We start from the raw sequence: 20,383 nt of genomic DNA, 5'->3' as shown, positions 1-20,383 counted from the left end.
TTCAAAGAAGCATTCCCCTAATCATTACAATCGCCATGTCACAGTTTTTAGGTCCTTCCAAGCACCTACCACTTCTATAGTTGTATTTAATTTATGAGTTAACTTCCCCCCTTTCCATCTTCCCAGTTCCACACCCCTGTTTTTTGGTAACTTTTTTGCTCCTTCATGTTATTGTTAATGTTATGATACTATGTTTTCTGTAAACCGATATGATATGACCTTTGTCATGAATGTCGGTATAAAAAAGCATTAAATAAATGAATGAATAAATAAATAAATAAATAAATAAACAAATATTCTGCATATAATGAGTATTCCTTGGCACATCAGGTCCAGCTAGCAAAGACCAATATCCCCATCTCCCCCCCCCCCAAAAGAAATATCTAGAGGAATTGCATATAAATCAAATAAATAATTAAATACATGTTTTGGCAAAGTAATACCTGAAGTCTCTGGCTCTTTCTTTCATGGCTAGAATATCAAAAGATAATAAAGAAAATCAAAAACAGTGATTTCATGGAACGTGAAAGCAAGATCTCACGCACCAAGTCAGAAAGCATCTCTCAGTCTCTCTTTCTCTTTTCCTCCCTTAGCTTTCTTTTTTTCTTGCGAAAGTGTTTTTGAAGATAAAATAACAGTGAAACATTTCAACAAAACCAGTGCATCATAATATGATTAACGCCTCCTCCCAACCTCCCGAACAACTTGCTGGAAGGAAAATTCACATTAACTTAATACATTTAAAATAAAATAAAAATACAATAAATTCAAATAAAATAAACATTCCTCATAGGGAGGATAACCTTCAAACCACTCAGCGCGGCCCCTTATATTCACGTATACGGCCGTGCAGAGATCTACTGCAGCAGTTTATAACCAGCGCGTATCAGGTGTGTGCAGATTATAAAATACGCGTACGCTTGCTGACGCATGAAAAGCTGCGATTTACTGAAAGCACGTACTTTTCCTAACAGAGGAGCATATATACTATGCACAGAATGAAATATAACTTACATAAAACCCTGATTTACACTTGGAAGACAGTGAACTTTAAAACATGAGCACGTTACTGAAAGTACCAGCTTCCCCATTCCTCCTCCAGTACACCTAGTCCTTCTCCAGCTCATCCAGACCCTCCTAATTCTACATCCTGAAGTGCCCGCAGTACACCCAGTCCTCCAGCTCATCGAGACCCTCCTAATTCTGAAGTGCCCCCAGTTCACACAGACCTCCCACCCAATCATCACTAAAAAACAGACAAACCTGATATCAATTGCACGAGATAATTAGCAGGCGTAAAATTGTGCAAAGAAGTCACCAAATGTACTCGTGTGAGTCTCTTCTAAAAGAGCAACTTACGCCCGTAACTTAGCCGTGCACCGGAAATCCCCTAGACCTCCCCTTTTATGTGCATTTAAAAGTGCACGCAGAACTGAACCTATGTGGGTATATGTGATGCTTATAAGATTGCATATACACGAGCATAAGCTACTTAGGTATATATATGCTAATTTTATGCATGTAATCCCTTTGAAAATGTGTCCAATGCTGTGTATTAACACAGAAAACATTGATCCAGAGGAGCCATACTCAGTCAATCAGGACAGAAACTCCCATCTTCCTATTCCATTCCAGAAATGGCTTCCAAATTTCACTAACGTTACAGTATTTCTCTTTTATTGTTTGGGTTTAGCTGTTCCAGTTCATTCACACTCCATAGCAATTGTCTCCTAGCTTCTCGAGGGGGCAGTTATCCTTCTTACTGCTACCATCATGTAGTTAATAAAGGTTTCACCCTTTCTAAATTGAAAAGGAGCTTTTCCTCCTGAAGAACTCAGCAACAATATTACAGGTCCTGCTGGCAGCAATTGTCCCTCCACCTCATGAATCCATGACCCAACCTGTGTCCAGAAAATCTGGATTATCAGCAGTGCCACCACACATGACATAAAGACCCAATGCCACTACAATTCTGCCCATCACAAGTCAGAATCCTTAATTCCCACCTTATTTATTCTAACGGCAGTATAATATCATCTCGAACAGGTTTATAACTATTGCCCTTCCAAAGGCTTTAAAGATTCCAATCCTTGCATCATCAGTTACTACACGACCGTTTAGCTTTAGATAATTCCACAGTAACGACTGCGTGCCTTTGTTTGTTTAGAATCAGCCGTGGCATTTAGAGACCATGGAGCCCAGCGGCTACCCTGAAGCAGAATCATTGCTGTGTTAGATAAGTAACGAGTTTTTGCAATACTGCTTGTTTTCTTCAACGTTTAAGAAGTTTGAGTTGGAAATTAGTGACGCTTGTCTGTTCAAGCACCTTTGGAGATGAGACTTTGAAAAATTAGCACCGAGGATTGCAACCGCTCTGACTCTTATGTATGTTCGAGTGCTGGGTCCAGCATGTGATGGCACTTTTTGTCCCTCTATAAACTTAGAGTAGGTTTAAAAATATATGTTTGGTTTATTGACGAATTGTTATTTCCAAACTTACAAATTTTGGGATAAGAAATTTAGAGCCCCTGTGAAACAATTAGCTCATTTGTGCTGTTCTCGCTCTGCACCGCATGCCAAAGGTGAGGGCACCTCCAGCAGGTTTAGGTTTTCCCATAATGGACTGAAAGGAGATGGAACGGAAGCACACGCTTGCTTGTAGCCGAGTTAAATAGGGGCGCTCCTGCCAGGGTGTTTGGGTCGAGGGAGTAAAGCAGGGTGGGTACTTGACATTTTCAAAAGTAAATGTGCTTTTAAACTCCGCCTCCTCCGGTCAAGCGCACAAACAGCAGGTACGAGAAGCATAGGACGCTTCCACCTCTCAGACTTTGTGGCTACAAATTTCCAAAGGTGAACAAGACGTGTTACTCCAGTTTGGGAACTGATTGCAATGTGCGTGGCCTAAAAGTACCCGTGCGCACTGCAAATCTCCCCTATTACCAAAACTTCCAGAGGGGCGGTTGTGTCAGTCTGTAGCAGCAAAATATGACAAGGAGGTTGGTGGCACCTTATAGACCACCCAAATTATTGAGGTTTGAGGTGCTGCCATCCTGTTTGTCATTTTTAAATCGCCATTACGTCCACACAAACAGATCTTTTTAACAAGCGTGCTGCAAAAGCAGAACAACACCTGCACCAGAAACAAATGGGAGATGTTGCTATAATACCTGAAATCAATATTTCTTGGCCGTATCCTTGTAGGGTCTCTGGTGTGTCCCCCCCCCAGGTCCCGAAGAATCACCACAGTGGTGACAGCCCCAGGATCCTGCCTGCCTTTATACTCGTTCCTCCCATTCTCTGACAGTGTGAGATCTCCCTCCGGAGGGAATTATCCTGTAATTGCAATTGTCTCTCATTTTTTCTAGATCCCATCGGAGAATGAAGGGAGTCGTTAATCATTGCTGACTCCATAAGATTATGAAAATGAACTCAGAAAGGTGCAAAGCTGAGGCTCACAGAGGGTAGGGGATGTGTAAGGCTCTTAATGATGATGAGAATCTCATTAACAATTAGGATTTGTGTTGCAACCCAACTAAGCTGATCATTCAGAAGGAGAGCCATGTCTGGACTGAGTGATGGGACGCATTTTCTTCTGCCTAAATGGCATGAAAGTTTCCAGTGAACAGAGGGTGGAAGGAATAACATTGTTGCATTATTTAAATTATTATTAAAAACTCAATGATGATTATGTCTTAAATGAGGAACAGCGAAATAAAGAGACCTTCCAGAGGTCACTGACCAAAGCCAGGGATTAGGTCTGAAGCATAAAATTAAAGAGGGCCCCAGATACATGAAACGTGTGTGAAAAATGTGTTTTGCTTGTCCTCTCTAAAAAATGTAGCTTGCAATTTTGAGATAGGATGGGGAGATGGCAGGCGACCCGCAAGTGAATTTTTATATGTGGCTCATTGGCGCAGATTTCATGCATTCTTTACAGCAAACAGAAATTATTCAAAATAATTATTCAAAATAAAATCCCCATGTGGAATTTCTGGGTCCCATCTGAACCCTGCCCCTGGACCAGCACCTTTGATTGGAGAGTCATTTGCACAGCCCCTTCAGATAGATGTCTGATAATTTTCCATACAAACTGCATTCTAAAACTTTTAACATATGTCAAATTCCACGAGTGCTTTTTACTAATGGCCTTTGCATTAATTTACAAATAGAAATGTAAGGCAGGACATATTGAGGTTAGTGAAGTAGTGAATGTACTGTACCATTCTGTATGGCACCCCCTATAGGAGTGGCCAGAGTGGTTCAGTCCTGAGTTTTGCTCAGAGAAGCCCGAGAAGACTATGGCGGGAAGGTGAAGTCTAAGAGTAAGAGGATGGAGAGGAAGCCCATCTCTCTGTCTCTTGATGCAGATTCATACATAGTAACATAGTAAAGACGGCAGAAAAAGACCAAAATGGTCCATCTAGTCTGCCCAGCAAGCTTTCCAAGGTAGTAACTGCCACTCTGTGCAGATTACCTCCACGTTTCTGTTAAGGGTAGTAACTGCCGCTCCATGTTGGTTAAGCTTTTTTATTTATTCCCATCCTCTAGCCTTTAGGGATCCACAGTGTTTATCCCATGCCCCTTTGAAATCCTTCACAGTTCTAGTCTTCACTTCCTCCGGAAGAGCATTCCAGGCATCCACCACCCTCTCAGTGAAGAAATATTTCCTGACATTGGTTCTAAGTCTTCCTCCCTGGAGTTTCAAATCGTGACCCCTAGTTCTACTAAATTGTTTCCAATGGGAAACGTTTGTTGATGACCATGGATCATTAAAACATTTCAAGTACCTGAAGGTCTGTATCATTTCACCCCTGCTCCTCCTCTCCTCCAGGGTATACATATTCAGGTTCTTCAACCTCTCCTCATAAGTCATTCGATGGAGACCACCCACCATTTTGGTCGCCCTTCTCTGGACCACCTCCATCTTGTCTCTATCTCCTTTGAGATACGGGCTCCAGAACTGAACACAGTACTCCAGGTGAGGCCTGGCCAAGGACCTGTACAAGGGGATTATCACTTCCCTTTTCTTACTAGATATTCCTCTCTCTATGCAGCCTAGCATTCTTCTGGATTTGCCTATCGCCGTGTCACACTGGTTCGTCAACGTCAGGTTGTTAAACCTGAAGAGAAATCCAGTCAGAGAAATCCAGTCTCTCATCTTTATGAAGGAGTCTGGAGCTTGGGGAAGGGAAAAACCTGCTTTCTGTCCTCGGTTTTTCCTGAGTTGAGAGGGAGAGGGTGAGATCTGCCCATCCAGGGCTCTGTTCCAGAGGGCCACAGAGAGTCCCCTGCAAAAGAGGGTGTGGAGGGTGTGGAGCCTTCATCTTAGGGCTTCATCTTTGGTAATGCTGTGTGGCATAGCTGAGGGCCTTGGCATGATTAATCTGGCTCTGTGCAGAGGACAGCAGAGCATGCTATTTCATGCAGACCTGCTTAAGCCTAATTTGCATACGATGTTGCCTTTTTTAAGTGCATGTGTGCTCTAATTTTAGCATGCACCTGGTAGCATGGGGGTCTACTGGGGAAGGACTGGTTTAGTATGCACTTTACACCATTAGTATACCGCATGCTATGTTTTGTGTATGCTAGGCAGACCTAGAATGCACTCTGTTAGTGAACAGGCCCCCAACGAGACTCCTTCTGAGTTCACTGTCACAATCCATGCAGGATGAATTGCAATTATTACTGAAAAAATAAGTGAAACAGAGACGTTGAAATTGCCAGTCTACATTACGCTGGGGGGCTTAAGCACAAATGCAATATAAGTACCGGTAATGCATCTTACTTGTTGGATGGTGTTGAGATGTTTCTACTCACTGTGTCATACTCAGGGCATGGGAACGTTCCAAGCTCAGGATAGTTTGTTCATGTACGTTCCGTTAACTTTTATTTGTTTATCTATAAACTTATATTCCACAATTCCAGACTTTGTGGCCAATGTGGATTCCAAGTTACATAGATAGGCACATCAAACATACAGGAACAACACATTAGACTCACAACAAAGACAGTTTCCTATGCAGTAGTCCCATATGCGATATTGCAATAAGTCTAAAACCATGCGACACACAATTATTATGGATAAGCTTGTGAGAAGAAGCATGTTTTCACTCCCCTTCTAAACAGTTTAAGATCTGTTTCCGTCCTCAACTGCAATGGTAGCTCGCTCCACAGTTTTGACCGAATGTAGTACAGCAGTCTTGCAAGCATAATCTGCAGTCTATAGGTGCAGTGAGATCTTAGTGAACCCCCAACCTAAACTCCCGCTCTACTCATAGGGAGGATAACTTTCACAGCAGCTTGCGTGCACCCATATAAGCATGGATATAGGCACACACAAAGTTGCAACAGCATTTTATAACCTGCGCACAAACGAAAAGTGCAAATTATAATATTCAAGTACCTATGTGTGCAAACATGCTCGCATAAAAACCATAAGCTGTGCAAGTTCGGAGTTATCCAGATAAATAGTGGCATTTATACGGATAAGTCTGGAAAGTGCTAATTGTCTGTCTAAGTAGAGCTTTTTGGACTTATCTGGGTATGTAAGATAGTTGAATAAGTCTAAATAAATGCTGCTTTGCCAGGTATGTCTAAAAACACTACTTATCCTGCTCAGTTAGATAGCTGGAGAAGTCTAAAAAGCGGTACATATCCGGCTAAATCTGATCATTTGCAAAGAATAATATTGAGTGAGTCGCATATGAAAAAAGAGATCTGTCTGGTCTCTAAACCTCCTGTACTATGTTTCCTTGAGTAGTCCAAGATAATATATCAGAACCTACAGAATCTTCCAGTTTTCTTCAGGACAATTATGTCTACTGGAGCTGTATTAATGAAAGTGAGCTTTTGATTTGGAATGGAGGCATATAATGGGTTACTAAACAGCTTTTATATTCTTTTTGTTCCCTGTCCCTTTCCCTAAAAGCTGCTCCCTGGTGTTCATGTCAGGTCTCAGCAAAATGATGTAACACTTGGGTAAGAAAATACAAACGAGAATCCCTGCACTGGAAGAGATGATCCCAAAGACCTCTACAGCGACTGTGTTTTTCCCCTGGGTGCTCAGATAGCCAGGGATAAAGGACAACCAGACGCTCAGGAACACAAGCATGCTAAATGTGATCCATTTGGCTTCATTGAAGCTGTCAGGTAACTTGCGTGCAAGGAAGGCCACCAGGAAGCTGGCACATGCCAAAAGTCCCATATATCCCAACATGCACCAAAATGCAACATCCGAGCATTCATTGCACTGCCATATGATAGTGCCTGTCTTCAGTTTCATGTTCTTCTCTGGGAAGGGAGGGCAGATCAGCAGCCAGGTGACACAGATGAGGACCTGTATAAATGTACAAGCAGTAACTATTACAATGGGGACCCAGTGTCCCACCCACCCTTTCAAGTTACTGTTGGGTTTGGTGGCATTGAAGGCAATGACTACCATGATGGTCTTGGCCAACACACAAGAGACACAGAGGACAAATATGGTGCCGAAGGCAGGTTGACGAAGCAAGCAGGTTATTTGCTGAGGATCCCCAATGAACAGCAGAGAACAAAGAAAACTCAAAATCAGCGCTCCTAGGAGTAAGAAGGAGAGCTCCCGGTTATTGGCTTTGGCGATGGGTGTATCTCGGTACTTGCTGAAAACCCACAATATGGCAGCTGTGAAGAGGGAGAAGGAAATGGCAAGAACAGCCAAGATGATTCCCATGATTTCTTGATAGGAGAGGTATTCTATTCTCTTTGGGACGCATTCACTTCTTCTCTCATTCGGCCACTGATCACTTGCACACTCCCAACAGATAGTTGAATCTAGAAATTAGAAAATCAGATATTCATGATGAATAGTAAGAGGACTGTCCTCTGCCTTGATGAAAAATTCATTCTAGAAAAGCAAAGAGAAATATTTCTAAACTGATCATGGAAATACTTATCAGTTGGAGATGATGTTTATATCTTGGTATTCCACTAGATCATACATTTGGAATTCTGATTCTTATAATTTATTTACATCAGTCATGTGACTGCGTGAAGTCATACATTAGTACTGATTATCTTGGCTATGGCTGCTATGCAGGAGGAGTTGCTCAGATCACTGCAGTGCTGGCATAATATGGTTGAAGCCTGTTAATCATCACGTTCGTTCCTGGCATTTCTACAGCAGTTAAGAATATTACTGGAGAATGTTTGGCTTAGTGCTGAACATTCACCTTTTCTACCTCAGCCAGCAGGCATGATAACAGCCACAATGACTGAGAAACTGTCTAAGATAAAAGAACTCATTCCCCTACTTGGGTGCCATTAACGACATCCTGTGTACATCCTAACTCTGACTAAATTTTTTTTACTTCTTTTTAAGACTAGAGGTTTCATTCATGTCCACCTTCTGAATGGATCAGGAATCTCTTTTAGTGACATTCTAGTTGTTTTTGAATTGAGTGGGTCATTCATACACGAATAGATCATGGATCTATTTTGAGGTCATAAAGGCATTATGAATGGATATCAAATTGTCCTCTTTTCAGTTATATGAAATCCAATGATTATACTCTTTTTCATCGCCTAGTCCTTTTAGCATTAGGTGATTTATAAATAATAATAAATGTAAATGAAAATGCAATAAATGCAATAATCCTGCACTGTATACCTACTACGTTAGACATCTCCCCCTCTGCACATGGGATGCAGTCAAAGCAGCAGAGGGGCTGCCCCTGCTGAGCCGCCTTCCTGTACCCGGGGCCACAGCTCTCGCTGCACACGGAGCGCGGTACCTGGGAGTGGATGGAGAAAGAAAGAGAACGAAATCTGTTGTGGTTCTAAGCTATACTGAAAAGACTATACATGAAAATTTCCCTGCCTGGTATAATTTGTCCCATTCTCAGCCAATGTAAAACATCTTTATTGAATAAGAGCTCTACAATTAATTTGGAGATTACAAAAAAGAAGCCAAAAACAAATCAACAATCATAATTTCATGAAACATGTCTCATTTCAAAAAAAATTGAAAAGTTTCTGCTGTAAATCTCCAAACCATGTAAGTAGAGTTTTGCAAAGCAGAAGAACCTGCAGGAATGCATGTCCATTCTACAGAAAGGAAATGCCAGCTAGCAAGAGAGGTTAAGCAGAGGGAAGTAAGAAGCCTCGTTTAACATCATCCCATGAGGAAGAGGTATGGGAAGCCTGTCTGAGTTTCACAGTTTCAGGTGCCTCATTGCTGAAACGATGAGTAAGAGGAGCTTGGAAAAAGCAATGGGAGGAGGCTGCACGGCTTTCTCAAGACACGATACTGTTGAAAGTGTTTGGCTTCATATTCCCAGGCTTCACCATGGGTTCAGGGAAAAATTCCAGCTCTTGCTTTGTGTTCCGTGGGTTTTTACCTCTGTGTGTTGAGTATTCCATCGGATGGCGCTCATGTTGATGGACAACTCTTGACCTTTGGGTGCTCTAGAGTCAAAGCTTCCCACCTTCACAGCTTGGATGCTGCCATCGGGACTTGGCTGCCAGTTAACAATGTCATAGACAGCAGGAGAGTCGCCATTGTTGTCAAAGTAAATTTCTTCTCCCATCTTGTTCACAAAGTGCACCTTTTTCATGTAGTGTAGGAACTGGGGGTGAAAAATGTTCAGTATCACAGTCATGCTGATGGTGAAGGCAGGCAATGGAAGAGTTACTCATTTTGCTCATTTCATCATGGTAAAATTAATGTAACTGAAAGACCCTCTATTTACCCATGGGTGTGAACCTGTGTGCTTTTTACCCATGGGTTTGTATCAACTTTGAAAGCTAAAGTATGCTTCTACTTTTTCTTTAAAATATACTGTGAATACACAGCATGTGTGGTCCCTTGCAGCTGCTTTTTCTGTGGGTAGAATTTTGCTGGGAAAAATAAGCACACAGAATTGAAAATCCTATCTAACTTAAATACATCCTTGGGAATTAGGGATGTGCATGGAAATATTTTTTTTCTTTTCATTAGTACTTTGTTTTATTTTGTTAATTTTGTTTTTAACATGCACAATTTTGAATAGTGCCACACTGTTTCAAAAATGTGCACCAACTTGCGGAGGCGTCTGTGCAGGATCGGCAGACTGAAAGAGAATGGTGCACTGCTATATTTTTTTATGCAGCATGTTGAGAATGAGTTGAAGAGGAGAGAGTGAGACTGATTTCCTTTGAAACTGCAACAAAGGCTGAGGTGGGAGCTTGGGGGGGCCTCTGTTACAGATGTTAACTTATAGATTAATGCTGCCTTATGGATAATTGTTTTATATATCAATATTTTCTACTTCCTATCTCTGTTGCATCAACCTTGTGCGTTACCTGCTGGGTAATATATCATGTCACCCGTTCACTAGCACTTTAATTGTACACATGATCATGGTGTCAGAAGTATCTGATCCTGCACCGCTTCCCTACATCTGTAATAAGAGTTTTCGGATGATAGTGGGCTCAGAAACAGGCGGCAAGGCTTGCAGTGATATTGAGTGGCTTAGGATTTCATGTGCCCTCCTATGGATGATGAGGCATGAGAGCTTTTCTTGGGGCAGTGGGCGGCCTGATAGGTCCATACAGGAGCAGTGAGAGGAGTTGCTGTCCCGATTCCATGAGCCTTGAAGTCACACCTTGAGGAAATGGGAGCATCCACGAAACCCCTCTTGCCAAGGATACTGCTTCCCCTTCTCCTTGTCAGGTTTTGAGTTGTGTTTTTACTTTTTATTTTTAAGGAGCTGGAACTGCAGCTGCCAGCATAACCTGCAATAAAACTGGAGAACTGCAATGGTGTCCAACAACAGCCGGAACATTTCCTTTTTGGTTAGACAACATATCTCTTTTCATCTTGGTATCTCATGGGTAGGGGGCCATGTATTTTCCCATTTCTTGCTTTTTGGTGGGAGTGGGACGCCTATGGCGCCCCATCCCAGTGTCTGCCTTAAAATAAAACAAAAGCAGTTCTGCATTATGGCAGCTGCAAACAGCATTCTGCCCTCTCCCCCCCCCCCCCCCCAAAAAAAAACAAAAAAACAAAACAAAACATGGTTAGTGGTGATTTAAGTAGCAACTGCAAAAATTTCTTTACTGGATTTAAAGACTACGCTCTAGTCACAGGCAAGAAGTCAGCCAAAGTCCAGGCAGCTACACTGAAGAGGGTGATGGGTACTGAATACCACTATGTTTCTAAGCACAATTTGAGTCTTACTGAGGAATAGAGAGAGGATACAAAAGCCATCCTTCACGCCTGCAAAAAATGTAATATATAAAAGATATATATTGAGCTGCTGTAAACAAGGGAGTGGTGAATCCATTGACAACTTGAGAGATAATGCAGTGACGTGTGAGTATGGCGCACTGAATGATGAACTGATTCAGGATAAACTAGTTCTTGTTATAGCCAAGGAGTGCACACTTTGAAACAATAGCTGATCAATGTATATGATGATATATCTCATGAACCAGTGGAATCTGTTCCAGAAGTCATTATGAACTTCCGGTATTTCACCAATCCAATGTGTTCCACGCATTATGCCAGCTGCCATAAAGCCAAGGTTAAAAGCATAGCTGGATAGGCAAAAGGCTGATAATTGCTTTGGTGACTGAGTTGACTGACTAGATAGCTAACATGATTGTAGTAAGGAAGCCATAAAGATTGAGGATTTGTATTGATCCAAAGTTTCTAAACCTAGCACTGAGGAGATCTCACCACAAGATGTTAACACTTGAAGATGTCTTACACAAGGGGGTAGATTTTATAAATGTGCGCACACGCATACTTTTGTTCGCGCACCAGGCGTGAACAAGAGTACGCGGGATTTCAATAGATACGTGCGTAGCCGCGCGTATCCATTAAAATCCGGGGTCGGCGTGCGCAAGGCTGCCCAAAATCGGCAGCCTGTGCGCGCCGAGCCGCGCAGCCTGCCTCAGAGGGAACTTTCCTTCGGCCTCCCCCCACCTTCCCCTCCCTTCCCCTACCTAACCCACCCTCCCGGCCCTATCTAAATCCCCTCCTACCTTTGTTGTACAAGTTACACCTGCTCAAAGCAGGGGTAACTTGCGCACGTTGGGCTGGCCGCCGGCGCATCAGGGTCCAGTCCCGGGGCTGGTCCGGAGGCCACGGCCACTCCCCCGATGACGCACCGGCCGTGACACGCCCCCCAACACGCCCCCCGCGCATACCCCTTTGAAAATCTGGCCCAAGCTGTCTAAGGCTCAAGTGCCTATGCTTGTTGATGCTCGGGAAGCTTTTCTGCAATGTAAGTTAGATGAGAAAAGCAGTCTCATCGCAATCTTCTGAACCCCCCTCAATTACTGTAACCCCATCTTGGTTTGGGCATCCATAATGCAGGGGCCTACTGCAAAGTACCAGGGCCAATCTTTACGTCCGGATCAATCACTATTCCGTAACAGCAGCCTTCAGCCGTGGGTGTAGGGGATCACCGGAAGGGAGGAGGTCTAGCCTCCGTGGCCCTGGATGGTGTATGGTGGTAGTACTAACTGATAGTATTCTTCAGCAGCCAGGAACCATATGGAAAAACTCATACAGCAGACTGGGATGGTGTCCAGCAAAAATCAGGTTTTCTTTAACTTAAAGAATAGAATCCATTCTAAAATGACAAACATCTCCATCATCAACAAAATAATTAAAATCCCTAGTGCTCTGGTTTCATAGTAACATAAAATAGTAACAAAGTAATAATAGCAGATAAAGTCCGAATAGTCCATGTATTCTGCCCAGCAAGTTATTTATGGAGGTAACTGTTGCTCCATGCAGTTAACTCAATGCCTTCTGCTGAGAGTAGTAACTGACACTTCGTGCAGGTTACCCCTATGCACCCTTTTCTAAATTTCAAACCTCTAGCCTCTAGGGATTTGCAGTGTTTATCATACGCCCTTGTGAATTCATTAATGTTTTCATCATCACCACCTCTTCTGAGAGGGAATTCTAGGTATCCACCACCCTCTCTGTGAAGAAATATTTCTGATGTTGGTTCTGAGTTGTCCCTCACTGGAATTTCATTGCATGATCCCAGTTCTACAGCTTCCTTTCCAATGTAAAAGTTTTGAAATTCATGTATCATTAACACCTTTCAGGTATCTGAAAGTCTAAATCATATCTCCCCTGCACCTGTTCTCCTCATAAGCATTCCGGTATCGACCCCATACCATTTTGGTACCTTTCTCTGGACTGCTTCCATTCAGTCTCTATCCTTTTTGAGATATGGTTTCTAGAATTGAACACAGTACTGTGGGTGAGGCCTCGCCAAGGACTTGTACAAGGGCATTATCACCTCTTTATTCCTACTGGTTATTCCTCTCTCTCCATAGCCCAGCATCCTTCTAGCTTTAGCTATTGCCTTGTCAGATTGCTTCACTGCCTTTAAGAACATAAGAACCTGCCATACTGGGTCAGACCAAGGGTCCATCAAGCCCAGCATCCTGTTTCCAACAGTGGCCAATCCAGGCCATAAGAACCTGGCAAGTACCCAAAAACTAAGTCTATTCCATGTTACCGTTGCTAGTAATAGCGGTGGTTATTATCTAAGTCAACTTAATTAATAGCAGGTAATGGACTTCTCCAGGAACTTATCCAATCCTTTTTTAAACATCGCTATACTAACTGCACTAACCACATTCTCTGGCAACAAATTCCAGAGTTTAATTGTGCGTTGAGTAAAAAAGAACTTTCTCCGATTAGTTTTAAATGTGCCACACTGTTACCCCAAAGCCCCTCTCCTGGTCCATGCATAATAGTCAATCAACTAATTTGCAATCTACTCCACTACCTTGGCGTCTGCTCCCAAGCTTCTCATTTTATTCATGAGCCAACTATGCAGAACTGTTTTTTTATCCATTGTTTTTTTTTTCTTTCTACTCTTCTCTTTGACTCTGAAGCAATATCCAAAATTCCTTCCCCATAGAGGATAGGGAAATTCTCCTCCTCAATTGGCATAGACTAGTAGTGAAGAAAAATCAGAAAAAATTCTCCTCAAAATTCTGAATTCCTCAACTTCTCACAAAAATGCTTAGCCCCACTGTTAAATGGGCAATGAACAAACTACAATCCAGTCCCTTCAAGCAGGTAGATATGCCCTACTGGAGGGGAACTGGTCAAGACTCAAAAAGTCATCCAACTCTCTATGAGGGTTCCTTAAGATATAAGATACTGTCCCCTTTTTGTAGACTGTGAAGCCTACTGGGGCAGCTCCAAAAGCTTACTTTCTCAAAACTGTGAAATTTGAAACAAAATCCAACTGGACTAAAGGCCAACCAAACAGATAACTTGCTCTGAGCATGCTCAAATCAATATTTATAGCTCAGCAAGACCAATCCGAAAATAGGGGAATAAACAGATAGGGAGGGTTTAAAAATGTAAAAATACCCCAAAACCTCTGCTACAAGAGGAAAGTTTAGCAAGAGTTGTGCAGCTACCATCAAACTACCATTTGGAGTCTTGAAAGCATCAGAGGTGTATCAGCATAAGCAGCACAAACTGTTAGCAGGATTCAGTGGCATTGAGTCAATAGTAGATGACATCCTCTTCATGGGCTATGGTGGACTTTGATTAGGAAATAGAGTATGACCGTGATGAAAAGCTATCGGCCCTAATGGATTGATGAAGGCAGGTGAAGCTAAGGGGAAGGATTCTGCTTACATGGTCACATCTTGTCCTCACAAGGACTGAAAGCAGACCTGGATAAAGTTAGAGACATACGGCCCAATTTTAAATGGCCAGCTGCGCGCATAACTCTTGTTACATGCACAAGAGCCGGGCCGAAGAAAAGTGGCGGTCCAGGGAGTGGGGTGGATGGAGCTGGAGGCAGCCGGTACAGTGGCCATTTGCCGCTGTGCCAGGGGATCGTGCGCCGACAGCCTGCCGGCATGAGCAACTTACACCAGCTAAGGAGTTGGGGTAAGTTCTAAAACAAAGGGAAAAAAAAAAAGATAGGGCCTCTTAAGGGGTCAGGGAGAACAGGGGGAGGGAGAATGGGCAGGGGGGATAGGGAAGTTCCTTCCCAGTCTGCTCCTTACTTGGAGCGGACTGGGAGGGAACTGGGGAAAACCGCGATGCGTTGCCGCACGAAAATTGCATTTTTCAAACCTCCCCCTTACGCATTCCACCCCGTATTTAATAACATGCATGCACACGTGTATGTTTTTAAAACCTACCTACCCCATAATGAATATTCCACAAACTATGGATGTAAAATCAAGCAGATTGTCTGAATGTCACTGACCAGAGTCTACGTCACATCATACAGCACACTGCAGGAGATGAAACCGTGCAAGTATTGAAATTTGTGGTCCTGAATAGTTGGCCGGAGAAGATGGAAGAAGTGCCAACTACCATAATGTAATACTGGCTATTCAGGGATAGAAACTTAGACACAGACATTGACATTGGAGAAACAAACCAATGGAAGGCATAGATTGCGATCCAGCACAGCGAGAATGTGAATGAGACTAAAGACGTCATTGCCAGTAGCCCTGTGTGATACAAGGTGTATTAGAAAAGCTGTGACACAAGAGGCAAGTAACATAGTAGCATAGTGCATGATGGCAGATAAAGAGCAAAATTGTCCATCCAGTCTGCCCAGCAAGTTCTTTAAAAAAAAAGAAATCAAATTGAAATTATAATAATTATTATTATTTTAAGGGTAATACAACTGCTGCTCCGTGCAGGCTACCCCCAAGCAGAAATGTGAATTTTAGGTCTGGTAGTAAAGTTACCCCAATTCTTCATTTCCATTCTCTAGACAGCAGGGATTTTCTGTGTTTGTCCCACGTCCTTTTTAATTCCATTACCAATATCGTCTTCGCCACCTCTTCTGGGAGGGCACTCCATGCTTCCAATGCCCTCTCTGTGAAGAAGTATTTTCTGACAGTCTTTCCCCTCAGAGTTCCATATCGGGACCTCTAGTTCTGTAGCCTCCTTTCCATTGGAAAAGATTTGATTTTTGCACATTGTTAATTTCTTTCTAGAATTTGAATGTCTGTTTCATTTCTCCCCTGTGTCTTCTCTCTGCTAGGATGTACATATTAATATGTCCTCCAATCTCAACTCATATGGCTTTCCATGCAGATCCCACACCATTTTGATCACCTTTCTCTGGACCGCTTCCATTCTGTCCTTATCCTTTTTTAGATTAAGTATACAGAACTAAACACAGTATTCCAGGTGAGGCCTTGCCAAGGATCTATACAGTGGTATTGTCACCTCCTTTTTCCTGCTGGTTATGTGTCTTTCATTGCAGCCCTCTAGCCTTAGCACAACCTTGTCACATTGCTTTGCCACATTCAGTTCATCAGATACTATCACCTTTATGTTTGTGCACAAACTGCACATAAGTCTTTCACCCCACAAAACATGCAACTCCTTTGAATTGCCGTGCTCCAAATGCCTGACTAGGCACTCCTTGGCATTGAATCCCAACTGACAAATCTTTCACCACTTCTCCAGTTTTTCTAGGTCATTTCTCATTTTTTCCATTCCTTCATGCGTGTCCACTCTTTTGCAGATCTTAGTGTTATCTAGGTCTAAGTCAAACTATGATGTATCTGTCACGGATCTGCATTGTTGAGTATTGGTGAGTCCATTCCACATGAAATCATTACCGGTAGGTCAAATGAACCATTTGAGGCTAGATATCTGCATGCAAAAGGTCACACCCTGGTTCTATCTGGTAGAAAATGAAGGAACTCTCAATCACTGTAATCATGTGGATCTATGAGTGGCTGATCAGCCAGCTTCAGAAGGGTGCCATGGACAGAATATACACTGCTCAGATAAAGCACCAAGCAATTCCTCCTGTGCAAGTAGATGCCCAAGTATGGAAAGCAGAGGATCTATCTGGAACAGTATGAATGGACACCCTGAGCGGGGAGGCACACCTGTTGGAGGTTTGGGACCACGCATGAGAGGTACCTGTCCACTGATGCAAGACAGAGATCAGCAACTGCATGCCCAGAAAGGCCATATCTACACTCACATTGATTGACACTCAGTGCTTTCTAAGAGCTTTAATCTGTAGGACATTTTACATTGAACAAAGAAAATGGAGATATTACAGATGTTAGCTTAGAGATTGATGCCACCTTATGGATGATTGTTCTATATCACTGTTGTCTGTTTCCTGTCTCTCTTGCTTTACTCTTGTGTGTTGCTTGCGGGGTAATAGAATATAACATGGTACCCATTCACTAGCAGCTTTCAGTTGTCTTTATATTTACAAATGAAATAGACTGGAACTTAAAGGTCTTTTTGTTCTGGAAGACCATTGAGAGAAGTTATTATAGAAGGGGGTTCAGGAATTTCTTAAATCACCTCTTAATTATGGGCATGAAATAAACAAAGCTTTGTTGTTCACATTTCCTATGTCATTTCAAACAAAAGCACTGCCCTATGTCAGGATCAACATTATCTAAACCCATGATTCTGAGACTTCCAGTTGGTGAACCTGATGCAAGGCTGGAAAGACTGCTGGCTTTCCCGAGCATCTTGGTATATTTGTCTTGTTTCCTGGGAGAGTCATACATGGCCCTGCACTATTCCAATTGGACTAGCATTAGGTGTTCCCCATATTCCCAGCAGTATATAAGGCATACCCAGAATGTCCAACAATCCTCTTGGTGTTTGCCCTGTGGAATAGTTATCTGTTCAGGCCCTGATTTCCTAGCATTGTTCTTGTCTAAGTATCTAGTCCCAACATTCCTGCAGTTATATTCATGTTCCAGCATTCCTGCTTAAAAATGTTCCTGCTTCACAGTCCTGTCTACAATGTCCTGCTTGTGTACAGTTTGTGTTCCTGTTCTGTGTATCTCTCCTGGCTCTTCTACAGCCTCTAATCTCCACTACCATGCCTCAACCTTGCCTCCCAGGCACCTTTTCTCCGGGGCAACCCTGATTGCCAAGCCCAGAGATCCCCATGATACCCTACCAGAAATTCCTCCTCTCATTGTGGCTAAAAGTACTGGTGTTGTGGATGAGCACATGGACACTTAGCCACATTGAGGACAGGCAGTTCTCAAACATATGATTAGCACAGATAAAACACTTTTTTGCCTGTGTAAATTGTTTTGAAAATTGTCCTCCCCATGGAAACATTGCAGTTACTGCTGTTTCTTACCTGCCATGGTTTGAAATCCCTTATGTCAGCACATGTGTGATTGACGAAGGGCCCTTCCCCCAGCACGCAGGTGTGCATGTTGTGAAGGCCATGAGCCACAGAATAAACTGCATTGTAGACATTGTAGCTGGCGCTCATGTCAAATTCACGTGGAATTTTACCATTAAACTCCTTCAGCTTCTCAGCGCCTGTGCATATGGGTAGGCTGACATCCAAGTTGGTCAAGTTGTTCTCTGAGTTGGGCCATTGGCACCTGAAGATCTCCTTCCATAGTGGTTTGATAAATATGTCATGTGGAGATGTGGAAGGATGAAGTTTGAGGAGGAACTCTTTGAATCCTGGCATCTCACCTTCATGAACTGCAAATCCAATGGTGCCACTCAAAAGATGAGTGTATTCTCTTTTTATGAAGTAGAAGTTGCTTGACCAACCGTGAGAGGTAATCCATAGCTTGCCAGTAATGTTTGCTCTGGATAGCTCCTCTACAACAGGTAGCAAATAAGAGACTGAAGAATAAACAAGTATGATTTTGGCAGATGATTTCCTGATCACCTCAAAGATGAGCATGAGATCCTTGGGTTTGGAATCTGTTGGGAATGTTTTATGAAAGGCAATGCAGATGCCAAGCTTTAAGAGCTCCACCTTCAAAATCTGCGATCCAAGAGTCCCATAGTCAGTTGGACTGGACAGCAGCCCCACCCATTCCCAGCTGAAGTGAGCCACCATCTGGGCCAGTCCCAGCGCCTGAATGTTATCACTTGGAAGCATCCGGAAAAAGGATGGAAACTGGAACTTGTCACTCAGATCTGGACTTGTTGAGAAATAACTTACCTGAAAGAGCAGAAGGTTCAGTGAAAGAGAAGCAGTGTCAGTTTTCCTACAACAGAAGCAGGCTGAGAATTTTATGTAATTCCAATATTATTTAGATTAACATCATCATCATCATCATTGAATTGGTGCCTTTATTCAGTTTTATGTTAACTATTGTTAAAAGCATCAAGAGACAATCTGAACCTGGAAATAAAAGGAGTCTGACCATTTTGAAGGAACTGTCTTTTGAGATAGCTCAGTGGGTTTTGTTCTCAAACAGCTTTTATTTTATCTGTTCTCTGCCATTGGTAAAATTGGTCTTATGAATAAGCCGAAGGGCTCAATTTTTCTTACTTGTTCATTGGTCTATGAGTATTTCTAGGAGTCTTGGTCTTCGCAACCACCATTATTGCCATACCACTAACCTAGTTGCCGATTTCAGATAAGGAGGCCAAGTCTTACCTGGGTGAACATGTAAAGTCCCAGGACTCTTGCCATTGGAATGGAGAATGTAGAACTACGTTCTCCAATGATGGCCACCAATGAGGCCTGGCTTTGGCAACGGTAGTTCAAGATGGGCTTCTCCTGCCCTGTCAGCATCCATGCAGTGCCCCTCAGAGCTCTAGTGATTAAGTAGCAGGTGTCATAGATCTGAAAGCCCAGGCTGATGTTGGGAAGGAGGGCTTGATCTTGGTTGATTTCGTTGATGGAAAACACCAAGGCTTGCATCGAACTATATGCCTTAGTGTCTAATCTGAGGAGCAAAGAGAATGCCACACTCAGGTGGTGTGTCCAGTGATATGCGTGTAATAATCATGTTTGGTTGTCTGAAGCCTTTATGTTTTTTTGTTATGATTTCCAGATTATATCTGCCAAGTTTGTAATCTCATTTTTTGTTGTCTTCTATCAAACTGCATTCTTGGCTTACTCATCTCAATTCCCATTAGAAAGTAGGAGTTCCAGGCCCTATCTATAACAGTGTGCTGCAGGTTAATTAGTTACCTGTGACCCTAACTTGTATGTCTTGCACCATTATAAAAATAGATAATCCTTAGTAGTAGGAGATCTTTGACTGATTTCTGAAGTGCAAGTTAATTGCTTCTGACATCATTAAACGAAGACAAGGTGAGAGTCTGATAATGCAATGAAAGAAAATTACAAAGGGGAAAATTTCAATTTACAAAGAAAAGCAACTGACTGAGTCAAACAATGTGGTTTATATCCAGCAAACTGAGGCAGATGTGTGCTAGAAGTCTTAGAGTAGAAATACACAGAGGTCACGGTCCCAAAAATGATCCTTGGGGCACTTCACTTAAAAAAAGAGAACAGCTTTATGCCGAGAGCGTCAAGGATCAGATTTGGGATCCGTTATATTCAATATGTTCATGAGCAACATTTTGAAAGGGATAGAAGGTAAAGTAGAATCCAAGTAAAATCAGAGATCAGAGATATGCAAA

General features: G+C 42.6%; 1 protein-coding gene across 1 annotated transcript; it reads right to left on the bottom strand.

The window, feature by feature from the left end:
* Window positions 1–6,880: 6,880 nt before the first annotated feature.
* Window positions 6,881–19,655, bottom strand: LOC115077431 (extracellular calcium-sensing receptor-like). The gene is made up of 5 exons (XM_029579720.1): window positions 19,389–19,655; window positions 18,117–18,947; window positions 9,375–9,602; window positions 8,645–8,768; window positions 6,881–7,809 (listed from the first exon to the last, which is right to left on the bottom strand). The coding sequence occupies exons 1-5, from the start codon at window positions 19,653–19,655 to the stop codon at window positions 6,881–6,883; spliced, it is 2,379 nt and encodes a 792-aa protein (XP_029435580.1).
* Window positions 19,656–20,383: the final 728 nt, after the last annotated feature.

Source organism: Rhinatrema bivittatum, chromosome 16 (assembly GCF_901001135.1).
Source record: "Rhinatrema bivittatum chromosome 16, aRhiBiv1.1, whole genome shotgun sequence".
In the NCBI taxonomy this organism is placed as follows: Eukaryota; Metazoa; Chordata; class Amphibia; order Gymnophiona; family Rhinatrematidae; genus Rhinatrema; species Rhinatrema bivittatum.
This window is presented reverse-complemented; position numbering and strand designations above follow the sequence as displayed.